The sequence below is a fragment of the Cynocephalus volans genome, chromosome 4 (genome assembly GCF_027409185.1).
Source record: "Cynocephalus volans isolate mCynVol1 chromosome 4, mCynVol1.pri, whole genome shotgun sequence".
Taxonomy (NCBI): domain Eukaryota; kingdom Metazoa; phylum Chordata; class Mammalia; order Dermoptera; family Cynocephalidae; genus Cynocephalus; species Cynocephalus volans.
In genome coordinates this window covers 160,806,750-160,830,515 of record NC_084463.1, presented here as the reverse complement: position 1 = coordinate 160,830,515, position 23,766 = coordinate 160,806,750, and the positions used below count along the sequence as shown (strand labels likewise).

At 55.1% G+C, this 23,766-nt stretch overlaps 1 protein-coding gene across 7 annotated transcripts in view; it reads left to right on the top strand.

Annotated features, from left to right (window-relative positions):
- The first annotated feature begins 12,498 nt into the window (after positions 1-12,498).
- Positions 12,499-23,766, top strand: part of LTBP3 (latent transforming growth factor beta binding protein 3) — a 17,050-nt gene continuing 5,782 nt past the window's right edge. For 2 of the 7 annotated variants that reach the window (XM_063094479.1, XM_063094477.1), the window contains exons 1-17: positions 12,679-12,829; positions 15,816-16,145; positions 16,291-16,493; positions 16,621-16,726; positions 16,931-17,023; positions 17,203-17,325; positions 17,642-17,800; positions 17,888-18,073; positions 18,473-18,489; positions 18,566-18,638; positions 18,824-18,922; positions 19,036-19,098; positions 20,758-20,883; positions 20,982-21,113; positions 21,236-21,364; positions 21,599-21,721; positions 21,951-22,073. In XM_063094479.1, the coding sequence (XP_062950549.1) occupies positions 12,766-12,829; positions 15,816-16,145; positions 16,291-16,493; positions 16,621-16,726; positions 16,931-17,023; positions 17,203-17,325; positions 17,642-17,800; positions 17,888-18,073; positions 18,473-18,489; positions 18,566-18,638; positions 18,824-18,922; positions 19,036-19,098; positions 20,758-20,883; positions 20,982-21,113; positions 21,236-21,364; positions 21,599-21,721; positions 21,951-22,073 (2,149 nt within the window). In that variant the 5' untranslated portion in view covers positions 12,679-12,765. Of the gene's footprint in view, positions 12,830-15,815; positions 16,146-16,290; positions 16,494-16,620; positions 16,727-16,930; positions 17,024-17,202; positions 17,326-17,641; positions 17,801-17,887; positions 18,074-18,472; positions 18,490-18,565; positions 18,639-18,823; positions 18,923-19,035; positions 19,099-20,757; positions 20,884-20,981; positions 21,114-21,235; positions 21,365-21,598; positions 21,722-21,950; positions 22,074-23,766 lie in introns of all 7 variants that reach the window. The other 5 variants (XM_063094476.1, XM_063094475.1, XM_063094478.1 and 2 more) reach the window with 4 other exon arrangements.

Here is a 23,766-nt window from a genome sequence, read left to right as displayed (position 1 = left end):
AAAGAGAATGAGAGACTGACACAAAGAAATGTAGATAAATTTTTGTGAGTAGCGACTCTGCCCTAGAAAACTCTCCAGCCCTTATATTAAAACAAGATGAGAACGTAAGAGATGTTGTTATGACAATGGAGCAGAAATATCTCCTATCAAGGTGGTCTCCTTTAAAAGAAAAGTCAGGGATGAGCAAGTCTAGCAGACAAGTCAAGCAGAGTCTAACAGACATCTATAGAACATTCCATGCAACAACAGCAAAGCTTATATTCTTCTCAAGTGCATATAGAACAGTCTCCAGGAAAGACCATATGTTAGACCATAAACAAGTTTCTATACATTAAAAAAGATTGAAATCATACAAAGTATGTTCTCAGATCACAATGGAATGAAATTAGTAACCAATAACAGAAGGGAATTTGGAAAATTCACAAGCATGTGGAAATTCAACAACATAGTCCTAAAGAACCAATGGGTCAAAGAAAATGTCCCACGGGAAATTAGAAAATACTTTCAGACGAATGAAAATGAAAACAAAACCACTGCAGCCAAAGAAGTAGTAAAGTTCTCTAGAGAGAAATTTATAGTTGTAAATATTTACATTGAAAAAGAAAAAAATATCTCAAATCAATAACCTAATCTTTTGGCTTAAGAAACTAGAAGAGGCAACCAAACCCAAAGTACGCAGAGGAAGGATGTAATAAAGATGAGACTGAAAGTTAATGAAATAGAGCATAGAAAAGCAATAGAGAAAATCGACTAAACTAAGACTTAGTTCTTTGAAAAGATCAACAAAATTGACAAACCTTTAGCTAGACTGACCAACTCAAACCCGGGCCAGCCAAAGGGGTGAACCTTGCAGCCCCAGCTGGAAAGCGATGTAGCTGTGGTTGCTGAGTCAAGGAGTCCCGAAATGTGAAGTGTCGGTTAGCTGACATCAGTAATAATCACTCTGTTATCCAGTACAGGACTTTGGATGGCAATGTTTTCAGCTAACTATGGAAACAAATCGCATCTGATCAAACTGTCTAGATCACTCGGGTAGAGGCCCATGCTAAGGGCCCGTTCTCGGGTGAGACTGACTGGAATCAAGCTGTTGATTGAGCCTGCACTGCGTGGGTTATCTCCATTTCTGCCAGGGTCCATCACCATACCAGACACGGCAACATATCCGCCACCAGAGAGAGGGTACAAAATAAAACATTCTATGCTTCTGATGCAGAGGCTACCACTCCATGCCAGACTTGCAATTCCTGCCAAAAGTTCATCTGTTTGTCCCATGATGTGGGAAGCCGCCGTGGCATTGCTCCTGACCACTCCTGAGAGATTGAATACATGGGACCTTTGGCCCCTTTGGGGCTCTTGGTGCTGCCTCACAGTTTTTCAGGTTAGTGTCGTGCTGTTCCAGTCCAGTCAGCCAACTCTGGCCACACCACTGTGGTTCTGGAGACTAATCCATGTCATGTTTGCAGCTTTCTGGGCCAATGGTACACCTTTTATCCCAAACGCCATTTAACGATGGGCTCATAGTCCAGCTATTCGGTGGGTCATGCTCCCTACGATCCACAGCATGTGCTGCTGTGGACATTGAAGTAGCCTCCTCAAAAATCAACTCAAGAAGATTCTTCGCCCTCCCTCCTGGCCCACACACCTCAATGAGGCAGTTCAGTCGTTGAATGTGTCTGTCCCCAGGACGAAACCATCTCCTCCTGGCTACATTCTTCATAACGATCAGAATGAGAGGGGTGGGGGCTTATCTAGACTGATTTTGAAAGTTCAGGGTTCCATGCTCACCATTCCTGGGCACGATGCTTCTTTCTTCTCCCAAACAGCAACCTCAGGCCAGCCTGGTGGGTTCACTCCCAGGTCACAAGGGGGCCTAGGAGATTCAGACTTAATTGTGGTCCAGCCATCTGAACTGTCTTGTTAAGATGACACAGGTCCTGGATCATGAGAATAATTGGAGTATTTGGTTGTGTACACCCCTCTCTTTGAGTCCCTCAACATTGTCCCACATGCAGAGTGGGGACATATGGGTCCTTGTGAGTCTGATAAAAATGCTCTTGTCCTTCTTGCTCCTGACCCTTCTGGATGACAGGTGTGAATAGGGAATGACTGGAAAAAAGGTGAAGTTCTAGCTACTGGAGTACAAGTGGACTTCAAAAAGTTTGTGGAAAAATGGAATTAAAAGATAAAAATAAGGGGCCGGCCCGTGGCTCACCTGGGTGAGCGTGGTGCTGACAACACCAAGTCAAGGGTTAGGATCCCCTTACCGCTCATCTTTAAAAAAAAAAAAAAAGATAAAAATAAAAAATATAAACTTTATTTGTCAACATAACCTCCATCAAGTTCAAGACACTTTTGTAAACAATGATACCAACCATTTTGTCCATCCCTAAAAATCTTAGGGTCCTGAGAATTTAACCATGTCAGTGCAGACTTTTTTACATTATTAACTGAAGAAAAATAGGTGTCCTTTAAAGATTTCTTAAGATTAGGAAATAAAAAAGAAGCCAGAAGGAGCCAAATTAACATTGTAAGGTAGATGCCTAATGATTTCCCATGCAACTCTTGCAAAAGTGCCCTTGTTTGACGACAGGAATGAGCAGGAGCATTGTCGTGCTGGAGAAGGGCTCTCTGGTGAAGCTCTCCAGAGCATTTTTCTGCTAAAGCTTTGGCTAACTTTTTCCAAACACTCTCATCACAAGCAGATGTTATCGTTCTTTAGCCCTTCAAAAGGTCAACAGGCAAAATTCCTCGAGCATCCCAAAAAACTGATACCAGGACTTTTGCTCTTGACCCGTCCACTTTTGCTTTGACTGGACACTTCCACCTCCTGGTAGCCACAGCTGTGATTGTGCTTTATCTTCAGGATCATACTGGTAAAGCCACGTTCTTTAAAGAAATGTATCAGGGTCTTGATCTCACTTTGAGAGTTCTGCTCTTGCCTGCAGCTGATCTGGGTGCTACACTTTTGGCACTTACTGAGCAGAAAGTTTGTTTGACATTAATTTCCAGCCAGAATTGTGTGAGCCGAACCAGTTCATACGCCTATGATGTTGGCTATTGTTTCCACTGGTAATTGCTGGTCGTCTTCAATCAGGGCACAAACGAGATTCATTTTTTCCTTGCAAATTGATGTGCATGGCCTGCTACTGTGGACTTTACCTTCAATGTCACCTCATTTCTTCTTCAAGCGAGTTATCCACTCTTTTTTATTCTTTTTTGTTGGTTTTACTCTGTTTCTAGTTATCCATTTGTAAACTTCTGCTTTCTTTGGAGCATTGTGCCTATAAACTCTCTGTAAAGCATCAACGACTTCACCATTCTTCCACCCAAGCTTCGCCATAGATTTGATGTTTGTTCTTGCTTCAATTTTAGCAGAATTCATGTTGCTCTGAGAGGGGCTCTTTTCAAACTGATGTCTTACCCTTCTTAGTGCCTCAAAGTAGATCCTGTTCAGACCTGTTATAACAAGTTAATATGAATTCTTTGGGGCACAAAATATCTTGAATTCCAAGCATAGGTTTTTCATAAGACGTATCTTCCATGAATCCCTCATAGAACCCATCAGCTCTGTGACCGAGCAGAGAGAATGACAGCCTTGGCACCCGGGGAAGAAAAACTCCAGGCCCTGGGGGATATGGTGAAGAGGAAAAGAGGCCAGAAAGGAGAACTGGAGAAAGAACTGAAGTGACTCCATGTTTGAACTTCTTAAAAATAAATAATTAATTAATTAATTTTGTGTTTATTTTTTAATTTTATCCATATACAATGTAGTTGATTTTCGTGTCCCTTGACCGATTCCTCCCTCCCCCGTCCCTCCCCCCCCTTAGCATCACATCTGTTCACTTGTCTTAACAAGTTCGAGGAGTTATGATTGTTGTGTCTTCTTCCCGCCCCCCCACATTTGTTTGTGTATTTATTTATTTATGTTTAGCTCCCACAAATAAGTGAGAACATGTGGTATTTCTCTTTCTGTGCCTGACTTGTTTCACTTAATATAATTTTTCCTAAGTCCATCCATGTCGCCGCAAATGGTAGTATTTCATTCCATGCTTGAACTTTAAATGACTTGTTCCTCGGGGCTTAAGAAACTGATGTTTTACTTGAATTTATTGACGTCAGGAAACCTACTGTTTAGACAAAAATAAGTATAATCATTTGGCTGGGTACCATAAACACAAATAACTTTGTTCTATAGATCAAAATTGTCCTGGAAACCTGATGTAATCGCTTACCTACTATGTTTGTAGTGGGGTTTTTTGTTTGTTTGCTGGCAGGTGGCCAGTATGGGGATCTGAACCCTTGACCTTGGTGTTATAATACTGTGCTCTAACCACCTGAGCTAGCCGGCCAGCCTCACTTACCTATTATGTTTTTAAAACAATATTTGGAATCTTGTTTACTGCTTATACTTTCCTATGCCTTTACTATAAAGCCTCTTGCTTTTCACCTCAATAGGTCAGACTTTCCCTCATCTTCAGAGGCAGCCTTCCCTGGTTTGCAAACCAAATAAGTACCTCCTTAAAATTTCCTTACAGATGAAGTGTTTTCCTTCAACAATGAGAGAAAGAAAGACATGAATGATCCCTGTCTTTCCAAACCACCCCCGGAGACTTCCTCACTAAGAGAAACACCCTGGTCCAACTCTCCCACACTATCGCAAGTGCCTTAAATTTAACTGACTGCTGGGGCTGCTGTCCTTCTCTAGACGATTCTGACCACAGTTTGACTGCTATTCCACTTAACCTCACTGAGAGATTGGAAACAACAGGGGGTTGCTTCAGTTCCTGCACCTCCCGCATAAACACCAACTCCTCCAGGTGTCTTCCCCCTCCCCACTGCCACAGCCACCACTCAGTCATTCCATGGGGTGGAGGAATGCCATCTGGTGGGTGGCATGGAAAAACAAGACAGGTTGGACTGACTGCCCTCAGTCAGTTCTTCTAAAAACAAGGACTAGACTCAATTATTCAAATTGAGCTGGGAACCCTACGGCCTACCAGCCTGTGGGGAGGCCACATTGGAGGCAGTGTCAATGTGTCCCCCCAACTACAGTAGGTCTCACTTGGTGGAGGAAGCTCCATGTGTCTTTCCAGAAGTACCATATGCATATCTGAGACTGCACTACTTGTGTGGAAGTCACACATTAATTTACCCCTCTCCTAAAAACACGGTGACTTGAAATTTGTCCCTGACTCTTAGCCAAAGTGATTGATGACACCACCATGGGTCATTTAGGTCAGCCTCAATTCACTGACCAAGGTTGTTTTGGGTGATAGAATTTCCCTGCACTTGCTCCCTGTGGGTCAAGGCAGAGTCTGTGCAATTGTTAATGTATCCTGCAGTACCCAGATTAATGCTTCAGGCCAAGTAGAGAGGTCAATACAGAGACTTAGGGAGAAAGCCACCTGGCTTTCTGTGGTAGATCTGATGATTTATAGATTTGTTTAGCTGGGACCCTGGGGCATGGTTGAGGTCAGTACTGCAAGGTGACCTCATCCTGCTGCTTGGAGTCCTGTTGATAGTAGTCTTAATTAAATGCTACATGTGACAAATTGAACATACTTGGTTCTAGCCTCTGTTGACCAGATTAATAAGATCTGCCAACAGAGTATTCATGGGGAAATTCACCAAAACCCCAGACAGTATAGAAACAAGGAGCGAATATTATTGTAAGACAATCCTCCACGAGTCTCTCGAGTTTCCGTACTGATTGCTTGTTCTGGACTCTCTTTTCAAGGATGTTTGTATAGTGAACAGCCACCGAAGATGGAGATAGTGTCTCCCTCCAGAGCAAAGGACAGGTATGCTCACTGGCTTTGAGTTCCCTAAGCTCACTGTCCTCTCCCATAAGGCAATCCACTCTGTGTGCAGACATCTATCTGAGCCCATTGGCATCACCCCCAAGGGACTGGTACAAGGGGAACTGATGTCAATATACCAATGCTCGTGCTGTTTGCTGTGCCCTAATAAAGTCCTTTGTCTCTGACCTAGGAATCTCATGTCTTCTGTCAGCATCCATGAACCTGTGGCAGGCTACCTTGTTAGCCTGTGAGTGGGGTAAATTTTCAGACCCTCACAGTCCCTGACAAGTGGCAGGCACATGAAACATCCTCAGAAGTGTTGGTGGTAAAGACTATTCACAGCAGTCATGGTGGGTAGACCAGTTACCTGGGAAGCAGTGGGCTTCAACTCTTTTGGACCCTTCTTTGGCCAACAGAATTTATCACACTTTCCTGTGAACCAGTCCAACATCTGTCCCTACTTGTGGCACTGGTGACATGGCAGTAGTTAGGCCCTTTCCTGGTGATAGTGCACACCATGGCAGCCTTGACTGGCTCATCGGGTGGGGCAGGTTCACATGGCAACAAGTGGCCTATGCCACACAGATGTGCCTCTGAAAAACACAACATACATCATTGTGTTTTCACACTAACAAACACTAACAGGGGTCAGCTTTTCTTTTTCTTGTTTTTCACCGCACTGTGAATTGACCTGACATTTCTGTGAAACAGGAAAGGGCTGGATGATACAGTAATAAAGATAATCATACTCGACTTTTGGTGTGTGTTTTCTTTGGGCCAGGCACTGTGCTAGGAGCTTTTCAAGAAGTATCTCATTTAATCCTCAAAACAATGCTGTGAGTTGGGCCTTATCATCATTTCCAATTTGCAGATGAGGAAGCTGAGGCTTGGAGTGGTTCAGAGATGTGTCCATGGTCACCCAGCTGGGACATGGCAAGGCTGGGACTCCATCCCGCCAGCCAATGCACCTCTAGAGCCTGAGTTCTCACCAACAGACTGATTCCATGTTTGAAAGCTAGAGAAGAGGTTGGAGGCAGGAGAGCGTCTCTGATTGATTAAGCTTGAAGACAGATTTATTTCATTTTCCAATCCCTTCTCTCAGTGCTTGACATCTTGGTACCCACAGTAAGTGACACATCAGAAGGGCTCAGTAGGGCCAGCCCATAGCTCACTCGGGAGAGTGTGGTGCTGATAATACCAAGGCCTTGGGTTCGGATCCCATATAGGGATGGCCGGTTAGCTCACTGGGTGAGCGTGGTGCTGACAACACCAAGTCAAGGGTTAAGATCCCCTTACCAGTCATCTTTTTAAAAAATAACAATAATAATAAAAGAAGGGCTCAGTAATAGCCACTTTCAGTAAAGCATCTTTGGAGAGAGATGCTTCGGGGCAGAATTGTCCCCTCCAGTCCTCTGTAACTTCTATCCCTCATCTTTAGGTCAGGTGATAGTGACCCCTTCCCTTCCATCCACCCACCCCTTCCCCCAGAGCCATGTCTTTCCTCAGAGCCTAGAAACTTCCCAAAGACATTCAGAACTCAGAGAGACGGTACTGGAGGCGGCACAGAGCCTGGCACGCAGTCAGCCCTTCATGAAGGAGATAATCAGAATGAAGCAGGTTTTCCAAAACTCACTGCCTTGGGATAAGTCTTGTGAACTTGGTGTCGACATCTTGTTCTTAAGATAAACAATGTATGTGGTTAGAACTGCTGGTTTATTAATTAATGTATAACCTGCTTGTTCTGAACAAGTCATTTAGATACTGTTAAGCATAGCTGAAGCCCGAAGCTTCTGCATCAGGTTGCACAGAGATGCTTTGGGCTCCTGTGTTGTAACCAGTGACCAATGACTGTGATTTTTGTGTTCTGTGACAAGAGGACGACTGTCCTTGGAGCTTCCCCCCTCCCTTTGGAAACTCCCTGATAAAATGCCTCTGCTTATAGCAGACTTTGGAGAAGTTTCCAACTCTGTTGGCTTGTGTTTCCTGGGTTGATCTTCAAGCTTGGCTTCGAACAAACCTTTATGAAATTATTTCTGCCTCGACAGCCTTGATTTCGGTCCACACCCTCATCAAGAGGTAGTTTTCCTCCTTCTACCCCCCAGCCCATGGTGGCACGTGCTCTCTCTCTCTCTCTCTCTGGCTGGCCAGTAAAAGGATCAAATCTTGGACCTTGGTGTTCTTAGCACCAGGCTCTAACCAACTGATCTAACCAGCCAGCCCTTATTGGGGCTCTCAGACCCAAGTAATAACGAAAAGAGCCAACACATTCCAAGTACTTACTATGTGGCAGGCATCTGCTAAAGCCCTCATAAGTATCAACTCATTGATTCCTTGTTTAAAAATGAGGAAACAGAGGCAAAGAGAAGTTGAAGAATTTTCCCAATTCACATAGCTGGTACATGATGTAGCCAGGATAATCTAATGCCAGAAAACAATCATTGTGCTATGCTGCCTCCTGAGACATAACTTTCATTACACAGGCTGCTGCTACCCTGTCCAGCCAATTCCCCCCTAATGAGGCATCAGGAGCCCTGGGTTCAAGTCCTGGCTTTGCTATTGACTGGTCGCTTAACCTTGGCCAAGTCCCTTACCTTCTCTAGGCCTCAAGAACCCAAGAACCTCAAGAACATTTGAGCAGCCTGCACATTCTCTGGGGCTGGGTCCTGTGGCTCGTCTTTGTCCCATTCCAGCAAAGCCCCTCATTACTCTCAGGGCCCCACCCCCCCTTCTTCAGGACATTTGTTGGGACATCCCTAATTCCCCTCCTCAGGAGCATTGTGTAGATTTTTGGATCAGGCAGGCTTGGGTTCAATCCTCACTTCTCACTCACTAGATGACCTGAGCCTAATTGTTTCATCTTTCAGAGCCTCAATTTCCCCTTCGCAGGGTCGCTGGGAGGATGAAATGATATACAGCATAAATGCATGGTAAATGGCTGGCAGTCTTATGGTCTCTCTCCATTCAGTCAATCAACAAACTTCAGCACCGTCTGTGTGCCAGGCCCTGTTCTGAGATCTGCAGACAAGGCTGTGCCTTCCTGGGAGGGCGGCAAGATGGACGATAGCAAGTAAACAACTCCATGAAGAATGTGTCAGGCTTTGACAAGTGCTAGGGAGGAAACGAACAGGTGGTGTGACCGAGAGGGCTGGGAATGGTGTTTTAGAGAAAGACATCTGCAGGAACCCTAGACATGAGGGGTCATTCGAAGCTGGCAAAGAGCATCCCCAGGCAGAGGGACAAGCTCAGCTTCTCTGAGGCACAGAGGACCTTGCAGGCCCAGGTGAGCAAACGGAAGCCACTGGAGGTTTTGTAAGCAGGGGAGCAAATGGTTGGGATGGGTTTTAAAAGGTGACTCAGGCAGCCTTATAGCACCAAGGTCACGGGTTCGGACCCCATACCGGCCAGCCACACAAAAATAAAATAAAAGGTGACTCAGGCACCAGACGAAGGAGGACCAGAGGAGACAGAGTAGCAGTGGAAAGACCTGTTAGCAGCAGGAATGATCTGGAACGACCTCAAAGGTCATGGTCTTCTTGGACTTAAGGGAGAATGTACATCTTGGCAGCATGAAAGTGTGCTGGCAGGTTCTAGGAAGATGAGGTGTCATGTGCTGCGATGAAGCTAGAAAAGGTGGGCAGGCCAAGGAAACCATGCTTGCTGCACTGTTTCAGTTTACCCTGCAGGCCCACTCTGCACTGCGATCTTCTCGCTGCAGGAGGCAGACCTCGGTGCGTGCAGCCCTGGGCTTCTCTGCCGCAGGCTTCCTTCTGGGCTCAGCCCATGGGAGGCTGGAGACCCTGCAGGAGGAGACTAGGGAAATATTTGTTTCCCCAGCTCCCTCCCTGCAGGCTGCAGAGGGACAGGTGCTGCAGGTCTCTGCCGAAGGCCACACTCCCCTGCAGCAGCCCTCCCTCCAGCTCCAGCTCCAGCCTCTCCCAGATATGCAGTCATGGAGTAATGGCTCCCTCTCCTAGCCCCTTCTGCGGTGCTAGGGCTTCCCTCTGTTGCTGGCCCCTTAGACTCAGCAGGTCCCAAACAGAGCTGTAGACCCTTCCCCATGTTTCCCTCTCCTCTTCCTCACCCACCCACGGGCTCAGGCCAGAAACCTGGGAGCCATTCATGCCACCTGCCTGTCCAGTTCTCACCACTTCAGCCTGTCTCCAGATTCCATCTCCTTAGGCCTAGATTAAGACTCCAAGTGATACCACCTCTGCCGGGGTGGAGGCAGCAGCGCCCGCTCTTGCCCTGGTGCAGTCCCATCACAATGAACATAAAACCCCACTTCCTCGCCCGGGCCTCGCCCCCTCTTCTCCCACCTCGGCTGCTCTCCCTCCCGCGCCCCGCCCTGGTGCTCCACCGGCCTTCCCTCAGTTCCTGGAAGAGCCAAATCTCTTTCCTACCCCTTAGCCCTGCACATCTCCTTGTAAACTGTCTCTTCCCCATGGACTCTTCGGTTGCTAGGCCCGGCAGGCCTCCCTCCGCTTCGGGTGTCCGCCAGTAACCCCCGCTCATCCTCCAGCTTCTGATGGGAAAGTCCCTTTGTCAGAGGGGCTTCCTGGACCCCCAGGTCCCACCATCTCTCTTGCTCCCAGCTCTGTGCTGTTCTCTGTCACAGCACCGGCGTCTGTGGTAGCCACAGCTCTGTGTGAAATGATCTGTCCCACAGACTGTCATTTCCCCCAGTACAGAAGCTCCAGGAAGGTGGGGTTGGTTCTACTGGTAGGCAAGGGCTGGGCACGTGGTAGGTTCTCAGTTTGTTGAATGAATAGATCCTCCTTTCCCAGGTGAGAAAACTGAGGCCTAGATGAAGACTCCGGACCTGGACTGTTTGACTGTGCTGTGTTCCGAGGTGAGCCACAGCCTGCTCGAGGCAGAGGAAGTCAGGTTCAGATGAGTGTGTTGGAAAAAAATGAATGCAAAATGCTCAGCCCCACGCCCGCCCGGCAGGTGGTGAGCACTCAGCGTTGTTCCCTGCCTCAGCGGGAACCAGGGCCCCGAGGGAGGGTGGGGGCTGCCACCTGCCTGTCCTGTTCCCTCTGGTTCACCCCTTCCTGGATTCCAGCAGCAGGGATCCCCTGGGGACATGGGGACTGGCCCCGTCTGAGCCCTGCAACACCAGGCTGTACTGAACAGGGCCTGAGCCCACCAAGCAATTCAAGCAGGGGCTCACTAAAGGGTGTCCCTCAGTCCCTGCAAAGCTACCCAAATAAACCCACCCTCTAACTAAACACTGTAAGTTCCTTGGACAGGTGTGCCTAAAGTTAAGTCCTTGAACCCCCTCTTCCCCAATCAGACTGCCATCCCTGGTGCCTTCCGGGAGAGGGTTTGGTGCTGCCCTGACTTGGCAGCGTCCTGGTCATCCCCACCCCCTGCTGAGTTCCGTGAATCAGAGACTGAAGCCTGGGGTCTCCCGGCAGGCCCCTCGGAATGGCCTGGGCTTCCAGACACTGCAGCCTCCCTTCCAGACTAGTGGACAGGCTGGCTCCTCTCCAGCCTTGACCAAACTCGAGACCCTCCCCAGCCGCTGCCAGTCCCTGCCTCAGGTCCTGCTGTGCCCCTCCCTAACCCCCTGGGCCCTCGAGCAGCGCCCCCCTCCTCCCGGCTGTTAGCCTGGGAAGGGGGCCAGGCCCTGAGCTCAGACCTTGGCGATTCCAGAGTGTCTGAGGCCCAGAGCCAGCCCCGCCAACCCGGCCAGACGAGGGGAAGGGGGGGAGGTGCCAGGGTGGGCACGAGGAAGCCATTTAGAGGGGGGATGGCAGGAAAGCTGAGTTTCTAGCTTTCTTCTTTCTGCTCCTCTTCTGGACCCCGAGGGCTTCTTCCTGGCACCTCACCGTGCCCCTAGCCAAAAGGTATCTCCGCCTTGAGTCCTTTCCCCAGAGGGGAGTGAACCCGCACAAACGAGAAGTGACTTGGGGGCAGTGAGACCCCCACGTGCAACGGAGGCGGGCAAAGAGCTGAGAGGCCCGGGTTCCAGCCCGTGCAGCCTCCGAGCGCCCCGTGCCACCCTGGGCAAGGCCCACCTTCCTCCCCCAGCCTCGGTGTCCCGCTCCGGAGGGGCCGGGCGGGGAGGTCGACGCGGGCCTCGCGCCCCGCCCGGAGGAATCTGGCGGGCCGGCCGGCCGGTCCCAGGTGAGGGCCTCTGGAGCGCGCCCAGCGCCGCGCGGTTCCGGCGAGGGCGGGCGTCGGGTGGGGACCGCGCCCCTCCCCCAGCCTGTCCCCGCCCGCACAGCCGCGCTCGTCCAGGCGGCGGCGACGACGCTTCGCACCGAAAAAAACTGTCTCCCTGGCCCGGGGCCAGCGCCCCAGCCCCCCTCGCCGCCGCCGCGCCGCGCAGCCGGGAAAACAACTGCGCCTCCTCCTGCGTCCGCCCCGCGCGCTCCCTGCTTCCCGGCCCGGGGGAGGCGCGGAGGGCCGGCGGCCGGCCTGCCTCTGCCCTCGCTCCTCCGCTCCGCCCGACTCGCTGCCTAAGTCCGGGCCCTCGGCGGGGCTGCCTCCCGCGGCCGGGAAGTGTCTGCGCTCCCCGCGCGCCAGCCTCCATCTCCGCGCCGGCCCGGGCCCTCGGGCCGCTGCCTCGGCCGCTCTCCCTCGCCGCCCTCTCCGGCCCTCTGCCCCCGGAGCCCGGCTCTCGAGCCCCCTTCGGGCGCCGGGCCCCCAGCCCCCGCCCCGGCGCGCGCCCCCCGGGGTCCCGCGGCCCCGGATGCCCGGGCCCCGAGGGGCTGCCGGCGGCCCGGCCCCTGAGATGCGCGGGGCGGGGGCGGCGGGGCTGCTGGCGCTGCTGCTGCTGCTGCTGCCGCCGCTGCTGGGCCCGGGCGGCGGGGCCGAGGGGGGACCGGCCGGCGAGCGGGGCGCCGGAGGGGGCGGGGCGCTGGCCCGCGAGCGCTTCAAGGTGGTCTTTGCGCCGGTGATCTGCAAGCGGACCTGTCTCAAGGGCCAGTGTCGGGACAGCTGTCAGCAGGGCTCCAACATGACGCTCATCGGAGAGAACGGCCACAGCACCGACACGCTCACGGGCTCCGGCTTCCGCGTGGGTGAGGGCCAGGGGCAGGGGCTTGGGGCAGCCAGAAGGACAGGCACCAGGACGAGGAGGGATCCATGCTGGAGTGTCTGGCATATGAGACCGGGGGCTGCGGGTACAGAGTGCAGAGATCTCGGGGCCTAGTGCCCCGGGAGCATCAAGGGGCTTGGAGGACTGGAGTTGTGGGGCCAGATGTGAGGGGCTGCATGGAGGCCTGGACTTTGAAGCTTTGGCTTAGGGTTGGGGCCTAAAGGGTGGGGAAATGCTGGGGGTCCTGGATGACACAGGCTTGGGAAAGCTGCTGGCTTCTGAGAGGGAGCCCAGTCCAGCACACAGGGGTTTTTGAGGGACCTGAGCTCGGCGCAGGAAGTCTCAGAGAAGGGATAAATATTCCCCCCAAGAAACAGACTTGCTGGAAGAAACAGGAAAAGTCTTTTCCAAATGTCTAAGGTAGGGCCTGCCAGGGGTTGACACCTGCATTCTCTGGGAGGAGGAGCTACAGTCAGGGCTGCCTGGTGAGGGAGTTAGTTGCTGGCAAGGTCTGAGAGGGGAGAGTGTTGAGGCCTAAAATGTGGGGTGTAGGCATGGAGGTGGGGCCTGGCTCGGGTCCTCGGTCCTTCCTTTTCCTATACCTCCCCATAAGCTCCCAACATTTCTGCCTCAAAGGCCACCAGGTTCTCCCCCCACCCTCACCCAAACACATAGGACATTGCCAATTCAGCCTGCAGCCCACCCCTTCCCCAGCATCTCTCTTCAAAGGGCCATCTCTTTCCCAAGGGCCCCCTTTACCCTGTGGGCCAGGCTAGGGGAGGTGTCCCAGCAGTAATTACCCTCCCGGACAGGGTAATTAGGCTGGGCCCAGGATGGCTCCAGAAAGCAGCCCCTCGTGCACATTCTTATCCACTCACAGACCTAAGGAGCCCCACTCATGTGGCTCAGTTCTCATGAGATGGTTTGTGTGTGTGTGCGTGCGCACATGGCCCTGTGTGTCTGGGGCATGCATAGGCTTTGGAGTGGCACACTGTGATTAAGTACAAGTCTCTTTGTGTTGTTGTCTTGGGTGTGTGTCTCCAGTCACTGTTAGGGAGTGTATGGGAGTATTTATGGGAGCCTGTGTTGGTGTGAGATGAGCCTGTGTGTGTGATGAGAAGACTGCGTGTGAGTGTGTGTGTGCTCGGCCTCCCAGGCCCCCTGGCCATCCTGCCCTGGCTGTTGTCTCCATCTGTGCTGCCCACATCCCCCAGGCTTGGCGCCCAGGCCACAGTGGGCGGGTGTCACTGGGAGGTCACCCTCACCACTATGGGTGACTCACTGGGAGGCAGGAAGGAGAGGATCCTGCCTCCCCCGGCCCAGGACACACCCCTTCTGCCCTTTGAGGTGTGGCCCATGAGGCGGGGCAGGATGGGCTGGGCTGGGATGCTCTTAGGCCGTCCCTGATGGCCATGGACATGGGTTGTCCCTATGAGGCCCTTTGGGTGTCCAGGAGAGCAGCAATATCACATTCCCTCCCTGGGAAGTGACGGCAGCCATGGGGCAGGCAGGAGGAGCTGGGGCTGGTACATGAGCTCAGAAATCCTGGAAGCACATGTCAGATGTGAGTATGCGACATAGAAACAGACAGAGGTCCCATCCTCTCACTCAGTCACTCCTCCATTCATTCCCCCTGCACTCTGCTAGGACGCAGAGCTGAGGCCAGCCGGCCCTGCCCTCCAAAGTACCCTTTAGAGTTGGGGAGACAGACATGAATATAACCAAGCCAAGTGCCGGGCAGAGCTGGGGCAGAGGGCAGGAACCCAGGAGAGGGAACGGGTGGGAGAGGAGCAAAGGCTCCCTTCTTAGAGGAGAAGCTAAGGCTGGAAGAAAATTTGAATATGTGGAGATGGAGGGACAGGGCTCTGAGGTGGCAGGAAGGGCATGAAGAAAGCCCTCCGTAGGTGGGAGATTGGCACACTTGGAGGGAGATTAAGTCCTGGGGCAGGGGATGCACATGCAAAGAGCAGAGGGGGATGGGCTGAAAGAAGGTTCTGGGCTGTGGCAGTCACTGAATGTCTGTGCAAGGAGGCCAGCGGTGAGCAGGGGTGTGACCCGCCAGAGCTTTGCCTGAGGCGGCTTTCTCTGGGGATGCTGGGATTGTGGGCAGGCAGGAGAGAGGCAGGAGGCCAGCGCGGGGTCTGGGCGACAGGGAGGGGCAGCCGCCATGGGGAGGAGGGGAGATGGATTCATGGGACATCCAGAGGCTGTAACTGGGCAGGGTGGGGTCAGGAGGGTTGGAGCCTTGAGGCTCAGTTACGGGTGACTGAGCAGGCAGGGATTCCCCAGTGGTGATTCCAGATCAAGAGGAGCTGGGGAGGCAGGATGCTTTCTGACAGTGTCCCCTGGGTGGATGTGGAGAGGATGGGGCTGTGTCTGTATCTAGAGATGTGGGCATCGTTGGGTGTGGTGAGGTGTGGGCCCTGGGATGGCAAGGCAGAGGGAGAGAGGGGGAGGCCGGAGTTAGGGGGAGAGTTCAGGGGAGAAGAGGAGGAAGCGCAGGGAGAGATCAGATCCCCAGGAAAGGCCCAGAGGAGGGACAGGCTGCTCCTCTCGATGATGGTCGTCATGCTAGCACTTATTCAGCGCCCTCTGTGCAGCAAGCACTGTGCTAAGCAGTTGTACAGGCATTAACTCATTGAATACATACAATGTCCCACAGATGAGGACACTGAGGCACAGGGAAGGGAACAAGTTGCTTACAGTACGCCGCTGGCACATGGTCCAGCTCGGATTCAAGGCTTAGACAAGGCTGCAGAACCCACTGTGGGTATACTGACGCTGGGGGACAGAGAGGGCACTTTCCACGTGTGTGTGATGTGTTACCAAACCAGCTTCCCAAGGAGGACAGAGCCAGTGGGTGGCAAGGAAGTAGGGAGGAGGGGGAAGAGACAGGATGTAGGTGAGGGAGTGGGCCTGGGGGCTGGGGTGGGGGTCGACCTGGGCCCTGATCCACCTCCCCTCCCCAGTGGTGTGCCCTCTGCCCTGCATGAACGGCGGCCAATGCTCCTCGCGAAACCAGTGCCTGTGTCCCCCGGACTTCACGGGGCGCTTCTGCCAGGTGCCTGCCGGAGGAGCTGGAGGGGGCACCGGCGGCTCAGGCCCCGGGCTGGGCCGGGCCGGGGCCCTGTCCACAGGTGCGCTGCCGCCCCTGGCTCCGGAGGGCGACTCTGTGGCGAGCAAGCACGCCATCTACGCCGTCCAGGTGATCGCCGACCCTCCCGGGCCTGGGGAGGGGCCCCCTGCCCAGCATGCGGCCTTCTTGGTGCCCCTGGGGCCGGGACAGATCTCAGCGGAAGGTACCAGGCGACGGGCAAACCCGGGGAGGCCGCGGTGGGTGGGCACTAGGGTGGCCGCGCCCGGGCGGGGGCCAGCCCTGGAGGAGCTGAGAGCGGCGACCCGCGGTGCGGGGCAGCCCTGAGGCCACCCTGCCGCGCCCCCCAGTGCAGGCCCCGCCCCCCGTGGTGAACGTGCGCGTCCACCACCCGCCCGAGGCCTCGGTCCAGGTGCACCGCATCGAGGGACCTAACGCCGAGGGCCCAGCCCCCGCCCAGCACCTGCTGCCGCACCCCAAGCCCCCTCACCCGCGGCCGCCCACCCAGAAGCCCCTGGGCCGCTGCTTCCAGGACACGCTGCCCAAGCAGCCGGTGAGTGAATCTCATCCCGCCCGTCTCTCAGGGTTGCATAAAACTGGGGGTCAGCCGGCTGCGGGGCGGGGGAAGAGCTTCAGGAGGAGGGGCACTCTGTGACCCCTCTCCACACTCCTCCCCCTAGTGTGGCAGCAACCCCCTTCCTGGCCTCACCAAGCAGGAAGACTGCTGTGGGAGTATTGGCACCGCCTGGGGCCAGAGCAAGTGCCACAAGTGCCCCCAGCTGCAGTGTGAGTGCCTGGATGCCACGGGGTATCCCCATCAGTGTGGGGTAACCCCACCTCCAACCCCCACCCCACCTCTGCAGTGGGTGTCCCCAGTCCAGAGCCCACCAAATTCCTTCCCACATCCTACTCCGCCCCTCCCCAGTGCCCTCCTTTCCCTCCCCGCAGGCCCCCAGCACCCTCCCCTGCCATGCTGTCCTCTCTCTGCAGACACAGGGGTGCAGAAGCCAGGGCCTGTACGTGGGGAGGTGGGCACTGACTGCCCCCAGGGCTACAAGAGACTCAACAGCACCCACTGCCAGGGTATGGTCGGCCAGGAGATTAGATTCTGTGTGCTGGAGGGGCAGACCAGGGTCACTGGGGGAGGTGTCAAGGTGGGCAAGGGAGGAGGCGGGGCTGGGACAGGACCTTGAGGTTCTTGGAGCAGCTTGCTGTCACCCTGTGGCCCCAGACTGGAGGGACCAAACTCCCGCTTACCACAGACATCAACGAGTGCGCGATGCCGGGCATGTGTCGCCATGGTGACTGCCTCAACAACCCTGGCTCCTATCGCTGTGTCTGCCCACCTGGCCATAGCTTGGGCCCCTCCCGCACGCAGTGTATTGGTGAGACTGGGGGACTCAGGTTCCTGGGAGGTCACAAGGCATGGATGGGAGGGGTAAGGCTCCAAGCAGCAAGGATCAAAAATCACAAGAGGTCAGAGTGGGGTCAAGGGTTGAGTGCAGAAGGAACAAGGCCCAGAGAAGCTAGAATCAGGGGTCATCAGGGTCAGGGGTCACATGAGTTCAGGGTCATATGGAGTTAGGGGCTACATGGGCATCAAAGGATCTGGACCAGAGAGGCAAGGTCTGGAGCAGCTGGGCAGAGGGACGTGGGCAGTGTTCAGACCCAGATGCCCATGCACCCCATTGCCCCCTGCAGCAGAGAAGCCTGAGGAGAAGAGCCTGTGTTTCCGCCTGGTGAGCCCTGAGCACCAGTGCCAGCACCCACTCACCACACGCCTCACCCGCCAGCTCTGCTGCTGCAGCGTTGGCAAGGCCTGGGGCGCACGGTGTCAGCGCTGCCCAGCAGATGGCACCGGTGAGCCAGAAGCATGGAGGGCCAGGGTCTGTGTGTCCCTGTGCCCATCCAGGAACGCTCACTGCTGTGTCCACTCTCTTGATGCAGCTGCCTTCAAGGAGATCTGTCCAGCTGGGAAGGGGTACCACATTCTCACCTCCCACCAAACGCTCACCATTCAGGGTGAGAGCGACTTTTCCCTTTTCCTGCACCCTGATGGGCCACCCAAGCCCCAGCAGCTCCCTGACAGCCCCAGCCAGGCGCCACCATCTGAGGACACAGAGGAAGAGAGAGGTCTGGCCTGACACCTTCCGTTCCCTGACCCATGCCGAACCCCTAGACCTGACCACTTGACCCCTGATCCACAGATCTGACCTCACTGTTTAACCCCCTAACTTCAAATCCCTGACCCAACCACAACCCCCTAGGACCTCTGACCCTCTGACTCCTGACCCAGAGATTTGACCATGAGCTGTAACTTCCTACGCCTGATGTGTAACCCAAGGACCTTGCTCAGCCATTGCTCCCAGACCTGGTCCCCTGACCACTACGCAAACACGCCCTAACCCCAGGACCAGAGACATGATTGTTGAATGCTTAGAGACCCTAACCACAAATGCCCAGGTGCTGATCCCAGACCTGGCTCCCCTCTCCCAGCCCTACCCTTAATGGATCCATCTTCTTCCCTTTTAGGGGTGACCACGGACTCAGTGAGTGTGAGAGCCCAGGTGGAAGGGGTGGGGTGGCAAGGGAGACACGGAGGGTTCATGCTGCTGTCACCCGCAGCCAGTGAGCGAGGAGCGGTTAGTGCAGCAGAGCCATCCGACTGCCACCATGTCTCCTGCTCGGCCCTACCCCGGTGAGCTGGGCACTGCAGGGACAAGTCCTTAGGGACTAAGTCACTGGGTGGAGGGGGGCTGGCTCACAGCCTCGGTAGTCAGGGGCCGTGAAGCTGAGGTGTGCGCTGCCAGCCCAAGGCCTGTGGGGAGAAGGGAGGCTCCGTGGCTCTTCTCACCCTCTGACCAGCTGCTGTGCTGCCTGCAGAGCTGATCTCCCGCCCCTCACCACCCACCATGCGCTTGTTCCTTCCCGACTTGCCCCCAACCCGCAGTGCGGTGGAGATCGCCCCCAGTCAGGTCACAGGTAAGGCCCACCCAGCAAGGCCACGCCCTGGATAGGCCACGCCCTGAGCTTAGTTTCTCTTCTGCCCTCCCCTTCACTCATTCCTTGGCGCTAACAGGCTAACACTTATCCAGGGCTGGGTGCTGGGGAAGCCCCGGTGAGCAGCAGAGATCCCACCCTGCCCTCAAATGATCCAGGTAATATGGTGGTCAGCCCAGTCTGGAGGTGTTCATTTATTCCACAAGTATTTATTGAGCACCTACTGTGTGCCAGGCACTGTTGAGGTGCTGGGGATACTGCAGTGAACAAACACAGACAAAACATTTCTGTCCTTGCAGAGCAAGACAGACAACAAATAACAGATCAATAAGCAAAAATCTAGTGTGTCTCATAAAAGCTATGGAAAAATAAATCAGGGAAGAAGGAAGGAAGTCTGGGGTGTGTGATAAAATATGATAATGAGAGAAGGCTGCTTTAAAGATTGTTAGAAACCCAAGAGGAGAAATGGGGAAGGGATGGGCATGCAGATTGGAAAAAAGGACTTTGCAAGGGAAGTTACGTTTGGGCAAAGGCATGGAAGCATGAAACACCGGTGGAGGAGGGAGAAATCACACACAGACTGGTGTTTCTGAACCGGGGGAGGTCCAGTGCATGCAGCCTCGTTAAGAGGCTTGGGTTTGATGCCAGAGGCTATGGGAAGTGACTGCAGGGTTTTGGACATCATAAAAATTGCTAGCTCAGATTGAGCAATCCCTCTGTGCCAGGCACTGTTTGAAGTGCTTTTCATACTAAATATAATTTATCCTTCTCATACTCTAAGTGGCCATTGTTAGCTTCGTTTTCCAAATGAGAATACTGAGGCTAAGAGAGGTTCTGTAACTTGCTCCAAATTACACAACTGAACCAGATTCAAGCCCACGTCTGTGTGGGCTCCAAAGTGACAAGGGAGCTGCCAGCCTAGATGAGCTTCTGGGATGAGGGCTTAGGTGGAAGGTGGCTGCCCTGGGGGCTGTAGCAATAGAGAACAAGGCACCTGGGGAGGCTTCTCAGAGGAGGACGAGTTAAAAAAGCCTAAGGAGAGGTACCCCAGGCAGAGAGAACACCAGCAAAAGCCCACCGGCCAGGTGGATTTGTGGCAAGGCAGAGCTCAGCATCATGGTCTAGGCTGTATGGTGGGGGTGTAAGGGGCATGGGGGATAGGGATGCTGAACAAAAAGGAGGGAGAGGTAGGAGGCAGAGAGTCCTGGGCTTAGTGACAAAGAGAACCAGGAGCGTTCCTGAATCTGACTGTCTGTGCACAGCTGTGGCACAAGTTAGGATTCCCAGGAAACCAGCTCTTGCCTGTCTTGGGAGGGGGAAGTAATCAACCATTCTGGAATGGGGGGCCCAGATCCCTGGGGCAAGGGGTGTTAGAGTCACTGAGCTAGAGGATGCTGGTGTGACTGAGGCCGCAGGGCTTACAGTATTGAGGTGACTGGGGAGAAGGGGGTTGTAGAGCCCCTTAGGTAGGAGCATTAGGATGAGTGAGGGAACGTGGTTTGGTTTGAGGTGACTAGGGTCAGGGTCTTGGAGTGAGTGGGGATGGAAGTGTCAAGGGTTCTGGGGTCGAGGTGATAAGGATGTCAGGGACCCAGGGTCCTGGTTGGAGGCTATCTGGAGTCTTGATATTGGGGTTATCTGGGATGCAGGTGTAGGAAATCCTAGGATAAGGTGTGGGTGTGCAGGAACCTGAGGTCATGGTGTGACCAGGCGCAGGTATCCAGGTCAGCAGGGCTGAGGTGCTGAAGTCCACCTTGGGGACATGGCATAAAGTGAGCGCTACCTGCTCGGCCACCTCACCCGGCCCGTGCCCACAGAGACAGATGGGTGCGAAGTGAACCCGGACGTCTGTGGCCACGGAGAGTGCGTCCCCGGCCCCCTGGACTACTCCTGCCATTGCAATCCGGGCTACCGGTCGCATCCGCAGCACCGCTACTGCGTGGGTGAGAGCAGGGCGGGCGGGCACGCGGGTGGGTGGCCCGGGGGCGGCCCTCGCTCGCGACACCCCTTTGACTTTTCTCGGCCCGCCCGTCCTTCTCAGACGTGAACGAGTGCGAGGCGGAGCCGTGCGGTCCGGGGAGGGGCATCTGCTTGAACACCGGCGGCTCCTACAACTGCCACTGCCACCGCGGCTACCGCCTGCACGTGGGCTCGGGGGGGCGCTCGTGCGTGGGTGAGCGCCATCAGCGCCGGGCTGCGCTGGGCTAACGGGGAGGGGCGGGCTCTCCTCCGAACCGCTGTGTAACCCCCTCCACCGCCCCCTCCACCCCCTTCGCGCCCCCTCCTCCCGCTCAGACCTGAACGAGTGCGTCAAGCCCCACCTGTGCGGCGACGGCGGCTTCTGCATCAACTTTCCCGGTCACTACAAGTGCAACTGCTACCCCGGCTACCGGCTCAAAGCCTCCCGACCGCCGGTGTGCGAAGGTGAGAGGACCCCCCCCAGATCAAAGGGCGAGGGTCCTCAGCTGTCCCTCGACCTGGAGTGGGGGCGGAGGGCCTGCACCCCCGTCGCTGGGCCCCTCAGAGGTTGGGGGTCCGGGAGCCCAGAGGGCCCGTGTTGTGTTGTCACCTGTGACGGAGGGAGGCCCTGCCGAGGACCCCGAGCGCCGGGCCAGCCACGTTGTCTCCAGACGGGTCGTGCTTCTCCCTCCCACGCAGACATCGACGAGTGCCGGGACCCCAGCTCCTGCCCGGATGGCAAATGCGAGAACAAACCTGGGAGCTTCAAGTGCATCGCTTGTCAGCCCGGCTACCGCAGCCAGGGGGGCGGGGCCTGTCGCGGTGAGGGCGGGGCCTGGGCCCCGGAGAGGGTGGGGCGGGGCCTCGAGGGCTCGTGGGCGGGGCCCGCCCGGGTGCTGCCGGCGCCGTGGAGCCAGGGTCGGCTCCGCATGGGGCGGGAACGGGCCCGGGAGTGCAGCCATCGTCCCCAAGCCCGTGCGGAGGAGACCCGCACCGCTGCTCGGTGCGCGGTCCGATGGGGCGGAGCCGAGACGAGCTGTTTCCGCCGCAGACGTGAACGAGTGCGCCGAGGGCAGTCCCTGCTCGCCCGGCTGGTGCGAGAACCTCCCGGGCTCCTTCCGCTGCACGTGCGCCCAGGGCTACACGCCGGCCCCCGACGGCCGCAGCTGCGTGGGTGAGCTCCAGCAGCCCCCGGCCATGCCACCCGCTCACGCGCTGAAGCCGGGGAGTGGGTCATCTGCCTGTAAAACGGGTGGGTGGGAGGTGGCTAATTCATGCCCCCGTTCCCTGGTCCAGTCGCTCATCTTCTCAGCGAACCTCACCAAAGGAGGGGCCGCCAGAATTTCGTAGGAAGGGTCTTAGAAGGGAGGGCTTGAAGCTGCGTTTGCAAAGCATATTACTTAAATTTGGAGGGGAAAAAACATATCAAACAATGAGGAGGGGCGTTAGCAGTCCCCCCTGCACTGTTTATCATGCACCAAGAAGCGGCCTGGGGACTGGGATTCAGAGAAACTGGGGGACGCAAGAGACGGTAGAGTGCAGGACTGTGGGCCTGGATGGGGCTGGGGTGTTTCCTGGAAACAGCATCAGCGGCAGGAGGGAGGCCTCGGTTGTCTTAAAAGATCAGTAGGAATTTGCACAACAAAGAAGGATGAGAGGGAAGAGCATTCCAGGCTCTGCACCTCAGACGTGAAAAATATCTTGGAGTGTGCAGGGAGCTGCCAGGGTCGCCCAGGGGATGGGGCTGAGGCTGGCTGGGGAGGAGCAGATCTCCCTTCCCCCACCCCCCGGGGCCTCGTAAGCCCTGTCAAGGATGTGAGCTTCATCCTGAAGGTGTTGGGGGGCACCTGAAGTAACATAAGGGGAACGATGACAAGATTCAACATTCGTTTTAGAAAGTTCTCTGCTGCTGAGTGAGGAGAATGGCTGGAGGTCTTTGGAGAGACTCAGGACGGGGACAGTGGTGGACAGGATAAGAGCAGTGGCCACAGGATGGCCATGAGATGATGCGACACTAGAGAGACATTAGGGCAAGTTATGTGGGCTTGTTGATTGGATGTCAAGGTGAAGGAGAGGGGGTCACGGACTCTCTAGGTTTCCAGCTTGCGTGACTCTGGGTCCTGCTGCTCACTGGGATAGGGTCTCTGGGGATGGGCTCATTTGGGAGGGAAGATGCTGAGTTCCGTGTTGGACAAGTTGAGTGAGAGGTCCCTGTAGGCCTCTCAGCTGGAGATGCCAGCAGAAGGTGGGCCATGTGGGCTGGGAGTCTCGGGCCAGACCTGCCCACCTGGAACCATTGACTGTAGACTGGGGGCTATGAAGTCTTGGAATGGGTCTGATCAGCCAAGGAGGGTGGGTCGGGTAAGGGTGCATCTGGCGGAGTCCCGTAGACACCAACACATCAGGGGCAGGTGGGGGAAGAGGAGCGGAAGGCAATGGGGGAGGATGGCTAGTGCGGGGTGCTGCAGAGCACCATCTGAGGAGCTGGGGAGGAAAGGCTTCCCAGGAAGAAGAATGAGCTAAGTGCAATGGACAGTTTGCTGCAAAATAAGAACTGGTGAGAGACAGCAAGGTCCCTGGAAGCCTTGGCAGGGTGGCTTCTGTGGCATGATGAGGGTGGAGGCCAGGATACGCAGGCAGCAAGTGAGGAAGAGCAAGATCTGGGGTCACAGGAGTGGGGTTTTGGGGTACAGGCTGAAAAGGAGATGCCAGGGGATGATAGGGGCAATGGGGGCCAGGAGAGGGGGGAGGGGCCAGCAGGTGGCTGGCCATGGACAGGAGAAGGGACATCTCTTGCTCTAACGGGACAAGAGGGGAATGGATGTAGATAATGATTTTCAGGAGGTTAAGGGAGCTCCCTTAATTCT